This window comes from Misgurnus anguillicaudatus, chromosome 16 (genome assembly GCF_027580225.2).
Source record: "Misgurnus anguillicaudatus chromosome 16, ASM2758022v2, whole genome shotgun sequence".
Taxonomy (NCBI): Eukaryota; Metazoa; Chordata; class Actinopteri; order Cypriniformes; family Cobitidae; genus Misgurnus; species Misgurnus anguillicaudatus.
In genome coordinates this window covers 35,851,798-35,873,010 of record NC_073352.2, presented here as the reverse complement: position 1 = coordinate 35,873,010, position 21,213 = coordinate 35,851,798, and the positions used below count along the sequence as shown (strand labels likewise).

The 21,213-nt window shown below is 36.8% G+C and overlaps 1 protein-coding gene across 3 annotated transcripts; it reads right to left on the bottom strand.

Moving 5' to 3' along the window:
* Positions 1-1,984: 1,984 nt before the first annotated feature.
* On the bottom strand, positions 1,985-19,796 carry cnot6b (CCR4-NOT transcription complex, subunit 6b). Of its 3 annotated transcripts, none has more exons than XM_073854574.1 (12): positions 19,587-19,796; positions 18,470-18,591; positions 16,973-17,156; positions 15,748-15,836; positions 14,836-14,940; positions 14,637-14,705; positions 14,403-14,560; positions 12,919-13,073; positions 12,679-12,833; positions 12,313-12,531; positions 7,146-7,348; positions 1,985-5,311 (listed from the first exon to the last, which is right to left on the bottom strand). In XM_073854574.1, exons 1-12 carry the CDS (start codon positions 19,610-19,612, stop codon positions 5,099-5,101), a joined length of 1,698 nt encoding a protein of 565 aa, XP_073710675.1. In that variant the 5' UTR covers positions 19,613-19,796; the 3' UTR covers positions 1,985-5,098. The 3 variants fall into 3 exon arrangements, with proteins under 3 accessions (XP_073710675.1, XP_073710676.1, XP_073710677.1); XM_073854575.1 differs by having other exon boundaries at positions 19,601-19,794; XM_073854576.1 differs by lacking the exon at positions 19,587-19,796 and adding an exon at positions 19,465-19,483.
* Positions 19,797-21,213: the final 1,417 nt, after the last annotated feature.

Here is a 21,213-nt window from a genome sequence, read left to right as displayed (position 1 = left end):
CAACTCTGCCACGTCAATGCAACAACCAGCAGGAGCCAAACACCCGACTCTCTATACTGCCACCAGATGAAAGAGCTCAAATACCTGCAAGAAAAAACAACTCTTTGTGCTTTCACCATTTCTAAAGGATTGATTAAACAATCCATAAAAATATAATAACACAAAGTCTGTTATGACTGCAGTCAATTCTGAGTTAAACCAGATCCCCAAAAAAATCACTTGTTTTTATCATCTACGGTGCTAGATTTGATGTTAGATATTCTGCTTAACATTATAATTATTACAGCATTTTAATTGCTTTATTATTTCTTAAGCTCAGTCTCATTCCTATAATCTATACCTTAAGTTAAATATATTAAAGGTCAGTGACATCACATTTTGCAGGATTTAGTTATAATGGCAACTTTTAAAATCTCTGAAGAATTTCATTTTCCAATAGATTATAGTAAATGCAAATGCTGCCATATATCATTGAACGTATGTGGGAAGCATTCAAATTCAGGACCACTTCTGAAGTAACTTTTAACAGTTAAATATGTTTTTCAATGACAAGCTTACAATAAAAGGCACTTTGCTGGTCTTGAACGAGAATAAAGTCAATATAACGAGAATGAAGTCGCGAGGTTTCAGGAATAAAGTCGTAATATATTGCTTATAATGTCATATTTTTGCATGAGCATGTTTGGAGTGATGTGAACAAGCAGATACCGAATGACATACCGTCTTATTTATAAAACAGACAAATGAGGGAGATTGAGCTCTCTGAATGCATTGAGCAAAGTTTCACTTTAGGTAGATTTTCAACGCTCAGCCTGATTTTGACAAGTGACAGATGACTTACTGTGTTGAAGGACAAAATTTTTATGAATAAAACCTAAACCTACATCAAACCCCAACCCTTACCAAACCCCAAATTCAGAGGAACATTTAAGTGAAGAAACAATAACTTAAACTGTCAACATATTTCTGAAATCTGATTGAAATGTTCTCCCGGGGTCAAAATAATGTTACCATGAGGACATCAAGCACTTGGCAAAATCAGAAGATCCCTTTTAAACAGGGCTTGATGCATTAAGACAGTGATAGTAATAGACTAAATTAACTCGACACTAATCATATATTATTAATAAGCATGCATGGTCAAGCAGAAGATTGTGCCTTTAGCGTTCTGTCTTTTTATTCTGGGATGTCACAGAATCTTTATTAACAAAATGTTTGTTGAATTTAGTTTTAATATCAGCGCTGTGTAAATGCATTAATCCACATTCAGTGTTTTCTTTCATGGTTATCCAAGGAATGAAATGAACCTAAACTTGCTTTCATATTCTTGCTTTAATCATGAGAATATTCTTCATTCATTCATATTCTGAGTGTATATCGCATCATGTCTCATGCTTGTTTTATTACGATGTGTACCAAATTCAGCTTGATCACAATATCTCCCCATATATTGTCTATTTATTGTCTTTTCCTTTCTGAGTGCATCTTCTTCATATTGTTTTATGAATAAGTGAGATATGTCATTTGATATCTGCTTTGCCATTCTTGTTCACATCACTCCAAACATGTTAATGTAAAAGTATGACATTTCTCTCAAAATACTTTAATCCCATATTGCTTCAATTTTAATCTGATTATTTTGACTTTTTGTCTTTAAACCTTCCAACTTTATTCTCTACATTTTTTTCTTGTACTTTTATTTTTTGTTATTTTTCTCTCAAAAAACTACTAGTAAAATATTGCATGATAATGACTTGAATCTCGAGATGTTTTTTATCTTCCTATAGGCTCCTTTGTTGTTGTCTTCTTTGATTATATAGCGCCCCCTTGTGGATGATCCTTCAATGACAACTTTAAGAATCAAAAGCAAAGCGAAGTGCAATGAATCAGAAGCTGGCATTAACATTAAACACTTTATTACTCTGTCTATATGTTTTAATGATACAGAAAACCTCTACAGCAGACTCAAGGAAAATACAAGAAGTCATGAAGCAGAAAGATTTTATTATCAACCATATATATATATATAGGAAAATACATTAGTGTGAAGAAAACTATGTACAGACCTCTACAAACTAATACAGAGAAGGGAGAGAAAATAGTGGTTTATCCAGAGATGACTTCTTTAAAAACAGCTGCCTATTTTGAGAGATTTTTACAGATACAGAACAATTCTTAAATATTGTAAAAGCTTTTGATTAATGTTTGTTGTTTAGCACTGCTGGCATTAACTTGAATGGTAAACAAAAGTTGATCCCATGTCTTACATAATGGCTCGTGATGACGGGACGTATACGGTTGTGTGGCATTACTACAAAAGATTGTTGGTCTCTAGAAAACTGAAAAGGTTACAAAACTAATTCATTGCCAATTTTATTGTAGAAGGGTTTTCATATCAAAAATAAATGCTGTAAAACATTCAAGTGGGAAGCAAAATTCAACATAAAATAAGGATGAATGAAAACATCTGAACCTGCCTGTAAAAACCATCTAAAGTTGTTTGTAATTTATCATTAAATCATTATTACGTAAAGAACATAGTTTGTAAATATCATCTCTTTAATATTGACTAAGATCATGTCAAAGATTGAAATATTTCTCTGATCTTTATCATTAGATTATTAGACTGAGGATTTGACAGACATACAGGTTTAAGTGCACACAGATGAAAGATGAAGTCTTCAAACAGAAATGACAAAACCTGTGGACTGCTTTCAGACCTCTATCTGATAGTATTTATTTTGTGCTACACAACCCCTTATTACCCAAATCAAATCAATGTCAAACTTAATTCTGTTGTTTTAACTCCTCATCATGATATTAAAATGGATGACGCGTTTACACCAGAGAACATGTGCTGCTAACACCATCTGAAGATGAAACCAGCTTCAATCTGAAAATCTTAATGTTTCAGGGAAAAGCGTCATTTTCAAACGGACAAATCATAAACACAAAACATTAATAATGTAAGAGAATTCAATACACACAACACAATTCATTTGTTTTGTGAAAAGGAAATAAACAATACACATTTTATTCACACTTTACAAAAAGCTAATCTCAAATTTAATACCATTAACAATATACGGTCATTTAATAAAACAAAACAGAAAAATATATCTTTTGTGAAGAGAGAGACCCACATAACAAACAACTGTACTGATCTTTAATGCGTAAAACAGAAAGATACTGCTGCATAGCTCAAATAAAGAGATTTATGACGTGTCATACGCAGACATGGCTTTAGTTCACCAAAATACGTGTAAAACACCTCACCGCCAACAGAGCAGATAGCATTTACAGCTGAAAGATTTGATTTTGGTCCAAAGGGTTAATGGGAAAGTTTATAGAGACCTCGACAAAAGACGTTTATAATTGGCTTTTCAGAAGAATGAATCAAACTGGCACTACACGCAAAATATTATGGCTAAACAAGAGAAATAATGGTCTGACACTGGATCATACAGCATAGAAATCTGTCTTTAAAGCAAACGGGTTGTCTTGTACCTGATTTCATCACAATAATGCCAAACATGCAGTACTGACACAACACAAAACCTTCAGCAAGATAACAGTAAAGGACGAGAGCGTTTGTCTTGTGTTTCTCACTGAAGAGAGCACAAATCAGACAAACATGGATGTCAAAACTGTATATGAAAAACATCACAAGAAAAAAAGCTTCTTTAAATGAAAAACTAAATAGCATTTCTGAAGTATGAATCTACCAAAGAATATGCTGTGAAAGTGTTATAGTGCAAAAGTATGACAGTGAGAAACACAAACAAGCTCTCGGACTCTTTACAAGCTGCTCAATTTTGATTCATCTGAATAAAAACGTAGCTTATTATAATACAATTTTATTTCGATTGTGGGTCATAATTTATTGGTCGTACAAAAACATAAAATGATTTTCTTGCATGTGGCTCATATACAATCAAGACAAGCCTAAGCATGTGGTTTATATATAGATATATATTTGATTGATTGATTGATTTCATACAAAGACCTGAATGAACCTCTCTGATACAACACAGAGAGATTTACTGCTCGATCATAACAATACTAACCTCAAGAACAGTGCTATTCAGCATTCAAACACATGCGTGTTATGAAAATATGGGAGATAACAATACGGTGAGAAATCGCTGGTTTAAAAGAATCCCTGTTAGTTATCGTCTATAAAATCTCCCTTTCTAAAACAACACAAAACCCAAGAGGAGAAAATCCACAGTGAGATCAAATCACAGAAGGGACCCTCGCCTCTGTAGAAAGGGTTAAAACAATCGTGTGCAAAAAGCAAAATCATTTTAGTCGTTTAAAAATTTGGTTTACGTTTTGTGCAATTCTACATACGAATCATCTGAAATGCCACCTGAACGCAGAGAAAGAGACGGAAAGATGTTGAAGTGCTTTTCTCACGATACTCAAGCTTCTTAAAAACATTCAATAACAGTGCCTGAACTTAACTTCCGTATATTGCACCATCGATGGGAAAATAAAAGACGGAGGCAGCACCGAGTAAAGCAAAGATTCAGCACCGCACGTCTGGAAAAGGTCTGTGGTCCTCAATCCTACACCGATGAGGTCGACTGCACAACACATTTGGTCACTCGTATGATGATGCGTTTTAGAACCGTGAATATGAAGAAAAGTTTCTGTTCAAACGCTGTACTTTAAAAGCATGTTTTAAATTCATTTAAAATGCACCTATTGCCAATTTCATAAAAAGAAAGAAGAAAATCACTTCATGAAATAAACTATTGTGCCTGAGCTAAAAGTTCATGCTTATATAACTGGCCATATATCAGACATTAAAAAGCGTGACCAAATGCGTTACCCTCGTCCTTATATAAATATAAAACAATCAATCAATGTAGCCAATGAGAGGGAGCGTTTCAACAAAAAGACTAAAAAAATAATAAACAAATAGAAAAAACTCCCTGACAAATACACAGATGTTTGGACCCTAAAACTGAATAAAGATAGAAGAGAAAAACAAAATATATATATATTTATATAAAATAGCTTGGAGGTTTTATCGTTTTCAGTATGTTTTGAGAAAAGACTCTACAGCGCCACCGGTGGCTTGAAGGCCTCACTACCTGCGTCCAGGTAAGTGGACACCATTAAGAGAAGACAGATAAGGCAGAGCCAGCTCCAGTTGTGCAAACAGAGAGAAGTGATCCGAAGGGAAGTGTGGATGTGGGCAACCGGTGACGTCATTCTCCATCAACCAGTTTGTGTCCAGCGGCCCCAATACACCCAACACACTCAGCTGTGGCTTGGAGTAGAAGACGTAGTCAATGACACCCTACATGAGATTCAAGAAAAGAAGACGCTTTTCAAGTTTTTAAAAAGACTTACTAGGACTGTAACGATTCCTCAAGTAACTGGAGTCATTTCAATAAAAAAAATTGATGAATGGAATGAGGTTGTTTAATTACTGTGACGGGTTACATTATTACTGACGCACAACCCTTTAAATCACACCGCAGGTGCATGAGGTTATGTGAATAAATAAAACAGCATTATTTCACTTTGTTTTGCTCTTAAATCTCGTTTCCTCACTGCATTGAGCTCATATATTCAAAGCTCATCATATTTCCGCAGTGATATTCAGGCACAAGTCGTGATATAGATTAAAGTCTGCTTTTTAAAATGTGCCATCTGCTTGTCTCTTCAGTAAATAAGTTTTGCGGTTAAACATACTACACGTGTGACACTTGTGGATTTATCATACGAGTTTATGAACCTAAACTCCAGAGCTGCACTAAGAGTTTATTTCACAAGAAAAAAATCAGTCGTCTATCCTATACGGCAAAGTGCCAAAATAAAAGTCTATCTAACTTAACTCTTTCCCCGCTAGCGTTTTTTTTAAAGTTGCCAGCCAGAATTTTTTATGATTTTCACAAAAGTTTAATTTCTTCCAGAAAATGTTCTTCTTTAAAATATATAAACATACACATGAAAGATCAGACCATCTGCTTTCAAACAAACAAACATTTCATCCTATCTTCATTTGTTCCCTCTTTATAACCTCTGAAATATGGGACAGTTTATTCAAAAATACCACATTTTAAGCTAAAAGCTGAAATAATTGCATTGAAAGGCATTAAAGTTTTGTGAAATCATGAAAATTGCTGGTGCTGGCTGGCAACTTAAAAAAAATGCTGGCGGGGAAAGAGTTAAATGAAAATTGTTTTAAATGGATAAATATTTATGAACATAATAATTTCAAACATAAATAATTCAAATAAAATATTTAATAAATAAAATATACTTTAATATGTAATATGATCAGGTTCCAAAACACTATCTAGGAATTTAAATAAATAAACTGTACTACACTTTTATTATGCCACAGTATTATTTAATTTGGGCAAATTCATGACCAAAAAAAAGTAAAAAACTAATGAACTAAAACTAAAAATAATATAAAATTGATTTCAAATGGTCATAATATATATAACATTGATGTCCTTTTTCAGTTTATGTATGTATTGTGGTTGTTGTTTTACACGTGTGCTATACATTGTTGTTGTTTTATACTTTTTGCATCTGGTACAAAATATTAAAGCTCTGTAGTATCAGTGCAGTGATTTCTATAGTAACTTTTTTATTGACTGTAAAGAATGGGGTTGTGCTTAAGAGTTTAGCAGTCTGTATGAATGCAATTTTAGCAATAAAAAAATGAATAATTTAAATGAATAAAACAAAGTTAAAGACACCTGTATTATTTTTCTCTTGTATATTAAGGATTGTTCTTTATTAAAGAAAAAGTATTTCTTATCTGACGACTCGATTGATCGATGAAATAATCAGTAAAATACTCCATAGCTTCAGCCCTATTTCAAACTGAAATCACACAAAGACCATTTCTCAAAGATCAAATCTGGATTATAACACTCTGAATAAAGCCAGAACACGCGTGACATACAGACATTTGGAGTGGGATTTTAAAGCAATGTGAAAAGTCAAAGAAACAGTAAGCGAATATAAACAGAATCACTGTGGTGTGTATACTTCATATGATTCACTGACATTAAAAAGTGTAAAAGTTTAAGCAGCGGGCAATTGTTGATAACCCTGTATGAAATAAGTATTATAAAGAGTGATAGACAGAGGTGTGAATGAATGAGTCTTACCTTGAAGTCAGCGGTGTAATTGGTGTAAGGCATGAGTCCATCCTCATAGGCACTCTTCAGATTGAAACCGTGCGTGATTCTTGCGTTAGACGTGCTGTTCTTACCGTTGCAGTTGAAGTTGGTCAGACTGTCGCTGTATCGCAGTTCCCTAAAGTCTTTGTGTGTGCCGTCCACTCCACCTGTGCTCAGGTACTCCACTACACCTGTGGTAAGTCATCATCATGTAAACCAAAAACAACCATACAGTCAAAGTCCAGACCTGCCAACCTTGGAATTTTTTTTGAGTAGCAACTTACTGCAGCGGCGCGAGGTCAGGCACATTTGCTGATCAGTAGTGATTGAGTTCACATGCTTACTTATGACTTATAACTACAACTTATTACTAAGCAAATTGTTCCCACTCACCACCATATCTAGTCTTTCAACATACAAGTAGGCTATGAAGAAATCATTTAATGAAAAGGCAACCTCCAAAAATATGCTTATGGCATACGTCTTAAATACATGGGACATTATAAATAACAAAGAATCAACAAATAGCATGCTATGTCCTTGCTTTATATTCCAGCAGGCACGTTGACATGAATCTCTAATGGGGCACAGCAGGCCTACCCAGGGTTCTAAATTAACTTTTTTGACCACCAGCCAAAGTGGCTGGTAACTTTCTAAAGTTACCAGCCAATCAGCATTTCTACTAGCCAAATTTTTTCCGGTGAAAATAAGAGAAATTATGAGTGCTACTGAATGCAACAATGATTCGTTTTTTTCTTTCGCGTGCATGCGACAATCCTGACAAAACATGACAACATTTTTGTGATGAAACGTAAGCTTTCTTCATTTCTCTGTTGATAGACATAAAGCCTAACTGGGGCACAGGCTCCCCATTTTTGCTGACTTTTTTTGAAAGCTTGCTGTGTGCAAGAAGTGTGCAACACTTCTATACAATGTCCTTTACTTAACCCATTATTCTACAGTGCAACAGGTACTGCAAAAGATAAATATGTATTTAAAAATATTTAAGTATAATCTTCATCATACCTAACATTATTAACATGTTTGGAGGCATTAATGGCATAAAATGTTTGGTAATAATGACAGCAGAGAAATATTTTCTACATTATACAATGATAGCAATGATTAATAACTTATTTTTACAAGAATATTTTAAGAAACCAGCCATTTTATGACTGCTATACTAAATAATCTCAGTCATAGTATGTTAACTGTTAGTTAGTGTCCTACAGTGATGCCACAGTTACTTTAAAAAAGTAATCTGATTACTGATTACTGATTACTCCTTTAAAAAGTAACTAAGTTACTTTACAGATTACTTGATTTTAAAAGTAACTAAGTTAGATTACAAGTTACTTTGTTAGTTACATTCCAGTAGCTGCCAACACCCCCACTGCCTCAACATTAAAAATGACAACCAGTTTTGCCAACACTCACCTTATTGGGAGTGCATTTTTAACAGTAACGTCAACAATGTATCTCCTGACATTTTAAGTTGAACTGTTGTGTTTTAAAAAACTAAAAAAAAAATAATATATATATATATATATATGAGTCTTTCTTGACTTCACTTAACATAAATAGGGAAGAGCAGGGGCCATTTTCAGAAAAACTTAATTTTAAAAGCTAATGTTTTAGAAAGAGATATATGTTTGCTGTGGTCAATAACTCACAAGTGTGGTCTATCAAAACCAGCTGGAATTTTGAACAAATGCAAAACGACTTCTGTATAATTTCACTTTAAACAAGAGTACTGAATTGTTACACAATAGATTTTTGTGTTACACTTGTTTTTATTAAATATATATGATTATGACCTCTTTAATATGTAACTGCAAACTTATTTTGTTATTTATCTTTGTAAAAAATAATTAAATTACATTTTTATTTTAAATTTCAGTTATCAAATGTTTCAAAAGCAACCAACAGTACAAACTTAAATTGCTGAGACAAAAAAAAATTCAATAGTTTAAACACTATGAAAATAAAATTAAATCAAATTAGAATAATATAAATTTTTTAAACATATTATACACAGTATTAGCAGCGGGACAAAACTAACCAGTGTTCCTTTTGACCCGACAGGATCTACTCACAAAATAAAAGTTACTTTTATTTTGAAAAACTGAGAAGTCTTCAGGATGTTATATAGTAAATACCTTGTAGATTTATCAGTATTGTAACACATGAAACGAGAAACACAACGCGTTGTAAGAAAAAAAGACCGCTTTTGGAATATACTTATCGTGGTTGAAAACACAGTTCTGGATCTACACGTGGAAATCGGTGAGTAAATAACGCGATATTTGACAACTCTTCAGAGGTTATGTGCTAATATGCTGTCAAAGTGAGATGCAGATGTTATATCAGGGCTCGGAGAAAATCGCTTTGTTACTTTCGTTCTTCAACTCTCCCACACTTTATGGTTTTGCACTGATGTCCAGCTTTTGTTGTTTGGGTAGTGGATGACCTCCTGCTCACTAGTTCTCACCACCGGTTGGGACTTGCTCTTAAGTTTGACTGTCTGTGCCGTGCCGAAACTCCAAATGTTTTTTTATTTTATTTTACGTAGTGTTTTTGTAGCTGCATCTCTCCTCTCTCTCCATTGTACGTTGTTTACGTTTGTGTCGCTTACACGTGACCTGAGTTGTCCTCGTGCTGAAAACGTGACTTGTCGCACACCTGACTTCACTTCCCGAGACGCAAGAAGAAATATACTAGAAAATATATATTTAACTAAGGAAAATTTCAAAAATAGTAACGCACAGTGACTTGGATAAGTAACTTTAATCTGATTACTGGTTTGGAAATATTAACGCGTTAGATTACTCGTTACTAAAAAAAGTGGTCAAATTAGAGTAACGCGTTACTAAGTAACGCGTTACCAGCATCACTGGTGTCCTAGAATTAAATATTAGTAAACTAAATATTTATTTAATATCTGTAAATACAGAACAGTATAACACATACATCTGTTGATTTTCTCAGCAACATTGCAATTCCAAAGACTTGACAAAAGGTTTTCCTGAGATTTTTCCTCTAATATTTGAGAACTGACTGTGTGTGGATGTAGTTTGTCTCACCTCCCTTAATCTCATCATATCTCCTTTCTGCTTCCTTTTCCCTGCTTTGCACAAAACATTTCTGATGTCCATCTACAGAAGCCAATAATGATCGAGTCAAAATAATATTATCATTATTATTTAGAAACTTACTTCTCGTCATGTTTTCATAATTACTCATTCGCGTGGCGTCCCCTATGGATGCAGTTGCGCGCGCGGATGAACGCAAAGACGCGCGTGGACATGGATACATGCGTGCACGCGTCAGTGCGACGCTTCTTCGCTACAAGCGTAAATTGGGTAAATACATTGCATATAGATCTGAATACACTAGTTAACTGCTAAAATTTAAACTTGAGAATTACACCTGGGCACAAAAGATTTACACTGGAGTGGTGACACCGCTGTCTATCCTCCCTGCTCTGCCCGTTCGTTCTCCTCCTTCCGTTTGTTTTCTGGTGGACGCACTCCGTTCGTTTCCATGGTTTCTCGCGCTGGTTTCGCTGCAAGCTGCGCGCAGCCAATGGGCGTATGCAACATTATAACGTAGCATTACGGCACAGTGTTCATGGGAAATGTAGGAAGTACTGCCAGAGGGATAAATGACCGAGAATGGAGCTTTATGTATCATGCTTGCAATGCCTCATGCATCACCGGCCAAAGTGGCTAGTAAGTTTTTATTAATACCCGCCAAAATGAATTTTAAATACACAATAACATTACTTAGCTGCTACTACAATAAAAAACATATGTGGATGATCCTTTTGTGTATTTTATCAGCATAGTGTTTAAACCTGCTGAAAAAACAGCATAAACCAGCATGATTCCCATGCTGGTTTAGCTGGTGGACACCAGCATACAGCACCAAAACACAACATGGTCTTGGTGGTGCTGGTATGCTGATGATGACCACCAGCTAAACCAGCACCAAATCATCATGAGAATTAAGCTGGTCAATGCTGGTCACCAGCAAACCAGCAAAAAAACACAACATATGCTGGTCTTGCTGGTATACTGCTTTTTTTCAGCAGTGATGCCAACTGTTTATGTAGTGTCCTAAAGTAGATCTAGTGAACTAAACAGTAATGTCATATCTGACAATACAGAACAGTACGCAAACATTGATTTTCTCAGCAATAATGCAAACCTCTATACTTGGTTTTGACTGGCTGAGCATATAGTTCGTTTGACCTCCCTCATCATCTATACTTTCTGCTTCTATTTCCCTGCTCTGCACAAAAAATCTGATGTACATCGACAGGAGCCAGTAACAATCGAGTAAGAATAAGATTGATTTAAATTCAGAAGCGTACTTTTGTTTTGTCATGTTTTCTCGCGTGCCTCACATGCTCTTCTGAGTGAGCGGCGGCAGAGTGCTACAAAAAGTAAACACAGAGGCTCCGCTCGCGGACATCGATTTCTGCGTGCTCGCGCCAGTTTGTCTTGTGGGACTGCAACGTGTTTACAAGCGTGAATTACGGTTCATATAGCTCAGTTTTTTTGGCGCGATTAACAATGTAAATGAATATACTGGCAAATAAAGTAAAAACTTAAACTTGAGGCACAACATAGGACACTGGGTACAACAGATTTACACTGGGGCACGTACAACAGTAAAAGGCGTCTAGACGCCCCTGGTTGGCAGGCTTATTACAATGGATCCAATTCACAATTCCCATACCCTGCCCATTTACCTTTAAAAACGGTGTTTAGAACCATCCTCCCTTGTAAAACAAGTCACAGTATGAAGATGGACCGGGATGAAAAACAATTTCGTTATTTTCGTTATTCGCTTCGACGGCTCCCTGCTCTCCGCTTTGAAGAGTTTAAAACTAGCGCTATGAGTGGTCGACGTCGTCTTTTCCCAACAGGTTGCTGCCCAATGCGGTTACACAGATAGACGAGTTGCCTAGTGCGCAAATGCACATACAGTTTAACTCAAAGCCATCACTGGCTTTTCGCGTATTTTGAAGTGACAAATCGTAGCAGCGTAGTTTGATGTCTAAATGCGTATCTGTTACGCAAAATGCGTAAAGGTTGGCAGGTCTGAAAGTCTACCATATAATCCTAATGCACTGTTTATGAAGACTTACCCGAGTCAGGTAGAGAATTAAGATCAGCACACAGCACCAGAGGAATGGATGTGGTTTCTCCAGAGAGCTTTAAGCTGCGAGAGGCCTTGTCGATTATATTCTTCACCTCGGACATGAACATCATGGTCTGCACCAGCTTTACGTCCGAGTATTCTGGATCCCAGTGCATGTGAGCGTTTGCCACCAGTAAGAGCTGTTTCTCATGGACAGATTTACCTGCTGTGAGAGAAATCATCCATTTCAAATGTTATTGTATTTAAATAGTCAGCTGTGATGGCTTTCTTTTTTCCAATTTGAGATACATATGACGTGAACATTTTTAAGGTATCAGAAGGTTCACCCAAATGCTATCGCACAGAGACTCACAGGACAACTCCATGAACTCCTCCTTGAGCTCCAGCAACACAGCCACCCCAATGTTGTCCTTGGTCATGACTCGATTTAGCATCGCCTCAGAGCCCTCAGAATTGGCCATAGCCAGCTGGTTAAACTCCACTGTGTGTTTCTGAACAATGCTGAACCTTTAACACAAGAATGAATTTCTTTAATCGGTTTCATCCCAGACATCGTCAGTGTTCACTGATCTACAAAACAAACTTGACTCACTTTTCTGTCTTGTAGAATACTGCACATCCATCTACATGTTTCCTGTCTGATTCAGACATGGTTCTGGCCCGTGATTTTGGGCTGAAGAATCCCTCGTATCCCTGTTTATTCAGCTCGACAAGGAAGTAGTTGTAATATTGCTCCGTCTCCACTTCCTGTGCAGGACGCAGAAGATGAAGAAACCCGACACAAACCGCACAGCAGGTGTCTAAACTCAATTTCATCCCGGGACACGTCAACATTACGGTTGCTCTCAAATGGCCGACTCTTTTATTGCATTGCATAATTACCTCCTCACTCGATAACTACTAGTATTGGTCATAACTCAATTAATCCCTAGCTTTCAAATTAGAAGCCCAGGACGAATAATGACAAAGTGTATTGAATGTGGTAACAAAAACACGTGTTGTATTCGAGCACACTCAGATTTCTCTGTTATCCATCATTGTATAGATAATAAAATGAGTGGGATTTTCAGATAACAATAAAGTACAACCTCCACCACATTATATATAACATAAGGCCATGCATTTATCAGACAAAGACAACCATCACACTTGCTGTCATCAATTCTTGCCCTCTTTAAAAAAAATATGTTTTTTACCTGGCTTTATGACTGATTGACAGACGTCTCACGAGTTCAGTAGTTCATTCAAATGAATCGCTTTAAATGAGTCATTAGTTCACGAATCAGACATAAGTGGACATGGACACGCTGTGTGCTAATCCCAGCTGGTCACATTGATGTGTGCGTGGTCACGAAAATGTTACATTTGTACATGTATTTAGGCAATGCAGTTTTAAAACAAAAAGTCATTGTAACACAAACAACAGTGCTGTTTTTGAGAAGAGAGTGTAAGTCGCGTATCCGCTGCTTATTAAGCTTGTGAGCATTTTTGCTGCTTTATTTGCCTTACATACATTTATGTGTCAAAATTCCCATCTTTGCATGTATCTTTATAAAAATGATAATTTAGGGCTTAAGAGACAGTAAACAAGTGAAAACGCATGTGTAACATTATATTGGGTGGGGTCTGGATTTTGGTCATAAAGGGGAAGTTAACTATTTCTGCGCCTCATGAGTCTGTCACTCATGATAATCAAACAGCATTGAGAGGAATAAAATCTCTTACTGCTCTTCACCAAATCACTTTTCTACCTTTAATAAGATATATATATATATATATATATATATATTATGTAATATCCTTATTTCATCACTGACTGTTAATCTTCAATGAGCTTAAGTTTTTTTATCTTCTTTTTATGCTTGTATACATTTTTGTGAGAATTATCAAACTTCTATGGCATTAAATATTTTAATAACATAAAAACCTTATTAAAAGATAAAGTCTACTGTGATAAATATCATTATCATGTTATAAAATGAATCCTACCATGATAAAAGATTTTGGTCATATCGCCCACCCTTAAGACAACCCTTTTATCCATGAGGAGGTAAAGCCGATGTGAACTCTATATACCTGTAAGCTGATAATGTCTGCATTGCCCCCGAGGATCTCCTGCATGATGGCCTTTTTCCTGTAGCTCCAGTTAAGTGCCCAGGACGGACAGTAGCCGTAAAGCTGGCGCGTGGCGTACTTATCGCAGAGAACGTTGTAACACATCACGTTTAACAGGGCTAACGGTGCAAAGAGAAGAAACAGATCAGAGATCAGGTTTATCATAGATTCAAGGTTCTGGTAAGAAATGTTTACCTGTTGGTCTGGTCCTATCAGGCTCCTGAAGGACGATCCAGGATCTGGGTGGAGGTTGATCTGTTGGGACTGAGCAGACAAAGCACAGGCATTTTAGGACAATATTGTGAATCAACATCTGCACGGTCTGAATAAGAAATCATGCTGCGAATAATACGGACAACTTTAGATGCTTAATAAACAGCCGTGAGACACCTACTGCGCTTAATAACACCTGTGAGATTGTCCAAAAAGTAGTTGAGCAGTCGTCGCGTGCCATCGGGCTCCTGATAGAGGCTCATGATTTCTTGAGGGAGTGGATTGCCTGTAAAGGGTTAAAGGAATAGTCTACTCATTTTCAACATCAAAAGATGCCACTACCCTAACCAAGAACTGTTGAATCATCCCTCCACCATCTGTGTGCGCGCACGCAAGCACTGGAGCGCGCCGCGACGCCCCGACAGCATCCAGCCCAGCCCCATTCATTCAACGGCACCATTCAGAGACAAAGTCAGAAGTGACCAAACACATCAACGTTTTTCCTATTTAAGACGAGTAGTTATACGAGCAAGTTTGGTGGTACAAAATAAAACATAGCGCTTTTCTAAGCGGATTTAAAAGAGTAACTATATTTTATGGCGCAATAGCACCCTTGGGAGTACCCCGACTCGGCGCAGTAACACCCGCCCTCTCCCATTATGAGAGTGAGAAGGGGAGCGGACTTTTCAGGCAAGTCGAAGTACTCCCAAAAGTGCTATTACGCCATAAAATATAGTTACTCTTTTAAATCCGCTTAGAAAAGCGCTGTTTTATTTTGTACCACCAAACTTGCTCGTATAACTACTCGTCTTAAATAGGAAAAACGTTGATGTGTTTGGTCACTTCTAACTTTATCTCTAAATGGTACCATTGAATGAATGGGGCTAAGCTAAATGCTATCGTAGCGTCGCAGCGCGCTCCAGCGCTTACGTGCACACACACAGATGATAGAGGGATGATTCAACAGTTCTTAGTTAAGGTAATAACATATTTTAATATTGAAAATGAGTAGACTATTCCTTTAAATCAATGGGAATCAGTGGTAAACAAACACTGTCAACATGTCTACGATCTCAGCACAATGATGGCTTACCTTTCAAGCCCAGTGTTTGTAGCTGAAACAGTTTCCCCAATTCAAAAGGCAGAACCCGCAACTGGTTGTTATTTAAAAGCAATTCCCTGTGAAAACACAAGAAGAAAATATATCCTGGGTTTTTGAATCAGCCAGTCACTTTTACCTTTAATTTCCAAGCCTTTAAATCAAGTTTTTAAAGGGGTCAAATGATGAGATTTTTTAAGATGTAAAATAAATCTTTGTTGTCCCCAGAGTACGTATGTGAAGTTTTAGCTCAAAATACTCCACAGATCATTTATTATAAGATTTTAAAATTTTAAGCAAAGGTGTGCCATTTTTGGCTGTGTCCTTTAAAATGCAAATGAGCTGATGAAATGCAAGTGATTTGTTGCAATTAAACTCAATTGTGCTGTCAATTATCTTCTCTCTTTCTCTCTGCACTAAATGGCAACGCCGTGGTTGTATAGTGCAGATTAAGGGGGCGGTATTATTATAATTGGCCTTGCTACCTACCTCACACAACAGGCGAAATCTGAACAACCTAATTTTTCATGTGCTTGTAGAGAATGGTTTACACAAACTTAGTTAGTGGGTTGACCTTTTACACATTCTCTAGGTTGATAGAAGCACAGTGGACCCAATTACAGCACTTAAACATGGAAAAAACATGTCTGATTTTCACGCTATGACCTCTTTTAAAGCGTAACTAAACCCCTGGTCAGAGCCTGACTCCACCCACTGGCAATATTTGAAAAATGCAAGAAAAGTAGGCAGATCCCAACAGAGATAGAGAGGACGAACTAAGCTCGTACCAAGTGTTTGGTTAGATCGTAACAAGGGCGTGGTAAGCTTGAACCTGCTTACGTCACGAGTCATTTTTTGGACCCAATATCCAATAGAAAAATTCAACTGCAGTAGCCACCGTTCAACCTGAAGAGGGCAGCACTCAGACGTTTTTATACCATATATTGTAGTATTGAAACACTTTATATCCAAATGTCAACAAACTTACTTAAATCAATGAACAGCACTAATAAACCGTCATTCTTACAGACCAGTAACTAAAAAAAGTTGGATTAGGGTTTAGTTACTCTTTAAAGGATTTTCTATGATTTCATGCTGATTTAGTTTTGCTCTGTATTCCAATGAGAATAGCGCCTAAATAATAACTGGACTCTTTTTCTCTGCTGCAAACGCATTCAAAGGAAGAAATGATTGATTGAAAGAAACCAAGCAGCTCATGAGAGACACCATGTTGCCAAGCTCTGCTGGCAGGCTCCTGATCTTATTAGACGACATGTCCAGGAACACAAGGTTGTGCAGCTTGGCAATGTCAGGTGGGATGCGTGATAAGCAATTGTCATTCAGATGCAGAGAAGTGAGGTGAGTGAGCGACCAAAGGCCTGAGCTGAGACTCCGAACATTACCTAAGATGAACACAACATATTGCACCTTGTCATCAATAGATTTATATGAGATTATCACATCAAATGGGAATGAAGTACATGGCCTGATAGTTTTATATGACTATATAATGTACACTGACTGCATGACCACCAGCATGGAGAGCTGAAGAAGGTCGTGTGCTCCCGACTGAATATGGTTGAAAAAGGATGAGCTCAAAGCGTATTTAGCGCCGTCCAACTGTGATCCAATTGATGAAAACATCTTAATAGCAGGTATAAAAGCCTCAAAGACTGCTTAAAGGCATCCCTGAAATGTTGCAACATCAGCCCCGACTCCTGGAAAGATCTTTCACAAAAGCAGATCTGGGATGTCGGGATATGACATAAGAAATCCCATAAAGATCCCATAAAAACAGACCTGGCACCGTATCTCTTGGCTCCAACACTCACCTGTTCACTGTGCGATAAAACTTTGTGCGAGGATTGATCTTATCAGCCATCTTTAAGGCCAGGGAATACCTTTTTTCCGCGTCGCGCGCGCACACGTCCACATAGCTTTCCAAGTATACTCCCCGTGGCTACACGCGGATGGCCGCGTTCGACAATATACGCAATACAAATGATTTCTTATTCAAATTATTAGTCTAACAGGCCGTCAGGGCAGCACTGCTTTGGCGATATTTACAGTACATTAAAACATTAGGATAGGTGAAGAAAAGTAAGACATCCACCATTGCAAACACAGTTTAGAACAAACAACAAGACAACAAAGAACAGGAATCAAACATTATGGTAACAAACATGCTCCACAACTTTCTGTTCTTGGAAAAAGTAAAAGTTAAAGAAGAAAAACGATAGTGTGTGTGCAAATGCTGTCTATTTCCGCTGTATAATTGTTTATAGTGGAGTGTCCTGTCTAAATATTTTCACGCAAATGCGCTGTTGTACGCGGACTGTACGCGCACTGTACGCGTGGTCTCAAATTTTGGGCTGCACGTGGACGGTCCGCGCGGCCGGCTGCGGACCCTCCTGATGACGATAATGACGTAATGGGACGTCCGGGTCTGCGCGCCGTCAGCCCCTAGTATACTTTCGACTTTACACCCACAACACTTAGTGATTGGAAGAAGTCCCGGTCATCTTCACCAGCGAACCGCATCTACAGCGTGTACATTTGTGTCTCTCGCATGTGTAAGGTGAGCTAACAAGAAACCTATTTGTATACTGTGCCCTGTTTTGTTTGTAATTGTGCACCTGGTAGATCTGCATGTCGTGTTCGTATGTAAACCTGTATGTTAGGCTGAAATGATAATAAAACTCAAAACTACTTGTACCAGATATTTCAAGGCCGTCCCAAGCATGTTTTCTCCCGTTGTTCGTCTCCTCGCTAGACATTATAGAGTTCATCCTCCTGGAATCAGCCGGGTCATATTTCTCATTGGGCATCACTAGACCACTGGAAGAGATAAATATATCATCGTTAAATTAAAAACATATCAGACATGAGATCCATTTAAACAATCTGATCAAACAACAATTCAGAGACAGTCTGAAAGAAGTAACAAATCTGTGTACAACCATATTACACATAACACAACACAACACATATTTCTATTCTTTAAAAATAAATATAAGAAAACAAACCCATCAGTATAAATATAAAACACTCAAACTGAAGAGTCTGTCTGTGAAGACTGTAAATACACATAAACCTACATGACTGTCTCTCAAAACATCTACAAAGATATAATTTTATATTTAAACTTCATTTCAACGCTGTCTACGTAGACAGCACACTAAAGTTTAAAACACAACCATATCTAATCTAGTTTACATAACAAGGAATTACTTCAAAAGAAAATAAACACTTAAAGGAACTAACGTGAAAAATAAAACACTAAAACAAACCTAATAAAAACACTAAAAGCCCGAATCAAAAAAACTTTATAAACACATATCTCTCTAAAATATCCGAAAAATAACTTAAAGCATGCACAAAACGCGAGCTAACAAACAAACTAACGTTAGCTCTGTAAGTTACTACACTGACTAATGACCCACACTAACCCGTCAGTACCATACAAATGTTAAACCACAATATCTCTAAAGTGTAATGTACTAGATAAATAAAGTTTATATTTAACAGGAAATATAAACAGCTAACCTGGTTTGCTAGCAGAATTAGCCACGCTAGCTGCTAACTCAGTCGCGCAGTCTGCTGAAGTATTTATCTCTCTAATAACACGTGTATTTGATTAATAAACTCATGATATTCACTAAAGTACGTTATGTTTAAACATATGTGTAAAAAACTGGACTTTGAGCTCACATCAGTTCCTGGATATCATCAAAGAGATACAAGCTAACGTTAACTAGCGTTAGCTTAGCCACTGCAAACTTGCATGTGAACCGAAACAATAGTGCAGATCGGATGTAAATCTGTATAAATACCGTTTCAAATGTACCTCCAATAGCATTACAACTCCTGAAGTCAGCCGTGTGTCTGAAACTCAACTTGAACTCATTCGCTGGTGTCGGATCTGTGTTGTGTAGCTATGCGATCATGGCGGATGGGTTTTGTACAGCTGAGCTGTGTGATTGTGTGCTGCTTTCCAAAACAAGGGTCCACGTGCCCACATCACACGGGTCGTGTCTCAAATCCCAGTCAGCTGTCTACCTAGAGATCTTTAGGTTTTGAGACACTTCATTATTATCTGGGGGAAGCTGTTTTGAAAACTTAGAAGCTTGTGATTTAAACAATATGTACATTCGATATGTGTAACATTATTCACACACTTAAAGAAACTTTAACTTCCCAGTAAACGGTTCGCTGTAGTGAAGACACAGACAGGTTCTGAAGCTTTTGATTGATTGATTGATTGAAGTCTATTTGGGGGAAGTAAAATTCTTCTATGCCAGGGGTGCCCAAACTTTTTCCTACCGAGGGCCAAAAATCAAACCTGACTTGAGGGCCATGAGCAGAAAGTAAATGTTGCTGTGTTATATTAAAATTAAAGTCGCCCTATTCTCCCAAATTAAAACTTTCTAATATTTAAATAAATAAATAAGCAAACATTACTGTTTATGCAGTTTTATTTTCAAAGGTAACTGTTTTGCCAATCATTTTTAAATGTCCTTTTGTCTGTGTGCCACCTCTATTAGCCTATAGTATTATTACCTTATAATATTATATTATATTATTATTATTAGCCTATAGTACCAGAGTTTGTTGAGTTTTTATGATGCACAATATACACCTTCAAGTATGCATGTACATAAAAAACATTTATTCATTTATCCACTTTTTCATTACTAAGTGGCATGAAGGGACAAATTGCAGGCCAACTTTTGGGCACCTCTATTCTATGCTATCTATCTCTTGGAGGAATCCTTTATTTTGAAGAGGGTCACGATGGCTGCTTTGGTTACCTAATTATGAGATTTTTTAACAAATCAAACAGATATACTTTTTTTACTTCAGGGTCTTATTCATGAATGTTTTAACATTATTGCCCACAGAAGAGTTAAAGTCGCAATGAAATTGAAAATCTGTCATTTGTTTTTGAAGATTGTGGTATCTTTTACACAACTTACTGTAAGCTGTGTTATATTTTAACAATTCATGTGCCCTCATAATCTTTAAATCAAAAACGCAAATCTCCTCCCCTTCCCTTTTCTTGCCGTCAAAACATAAAATAAGACTCTTTCTGTATTTTTACATCATCCACCTGTCAGTTCTTGCAGCGACTAATGAAGTCGAACAAGCCTAATCTATTTACTTCCGGTCAAAAGGTTGGCTGGGTCCGGGAAAAGATTGCAGCGATTAGCAAATCGCAACATGACCTAACTTCCAATGATCCAATCGGTTCTCGATTGGGTTCCTGTCCTACCTTTCTAGGTCTCACTTGTAAAAGTGGTTTTAACCTCAATGTGATTTTCCTAGTTAAATAAAGGTTATGATGATTTTACATTTCAGAAGCAGTTTTAGTCAGATATACATCACCACAGGCAGGGAAAATAAGACAATCACTACTGCCATTTCATGGCGACTTTAAAATTTGTTAAAGACAAAAAGCAT

Bases quoted from the DNA above. Each gene is read 5' to 3' on its own strand.
- cnot6b (XM_073854574.1), bottom strand. From the start codon at position 19,612: ATGCTATTGGAGGTACATTTGAAACG. The intron at 17,157-18,469 runs GTACAAGTAGTT...TGTTCATCTTAG, and splicing joins GGACGGCCTTGAAATATCTG to GTAATGTTCGGAGTCTCAGC. The intron at 5,312-7,145 runs GTAAGACTCATT...AATCTCATGTAG, and splicing joins ATTACACCGCTGACTTCAAG to GGTGTCATTGACTACGTCTT.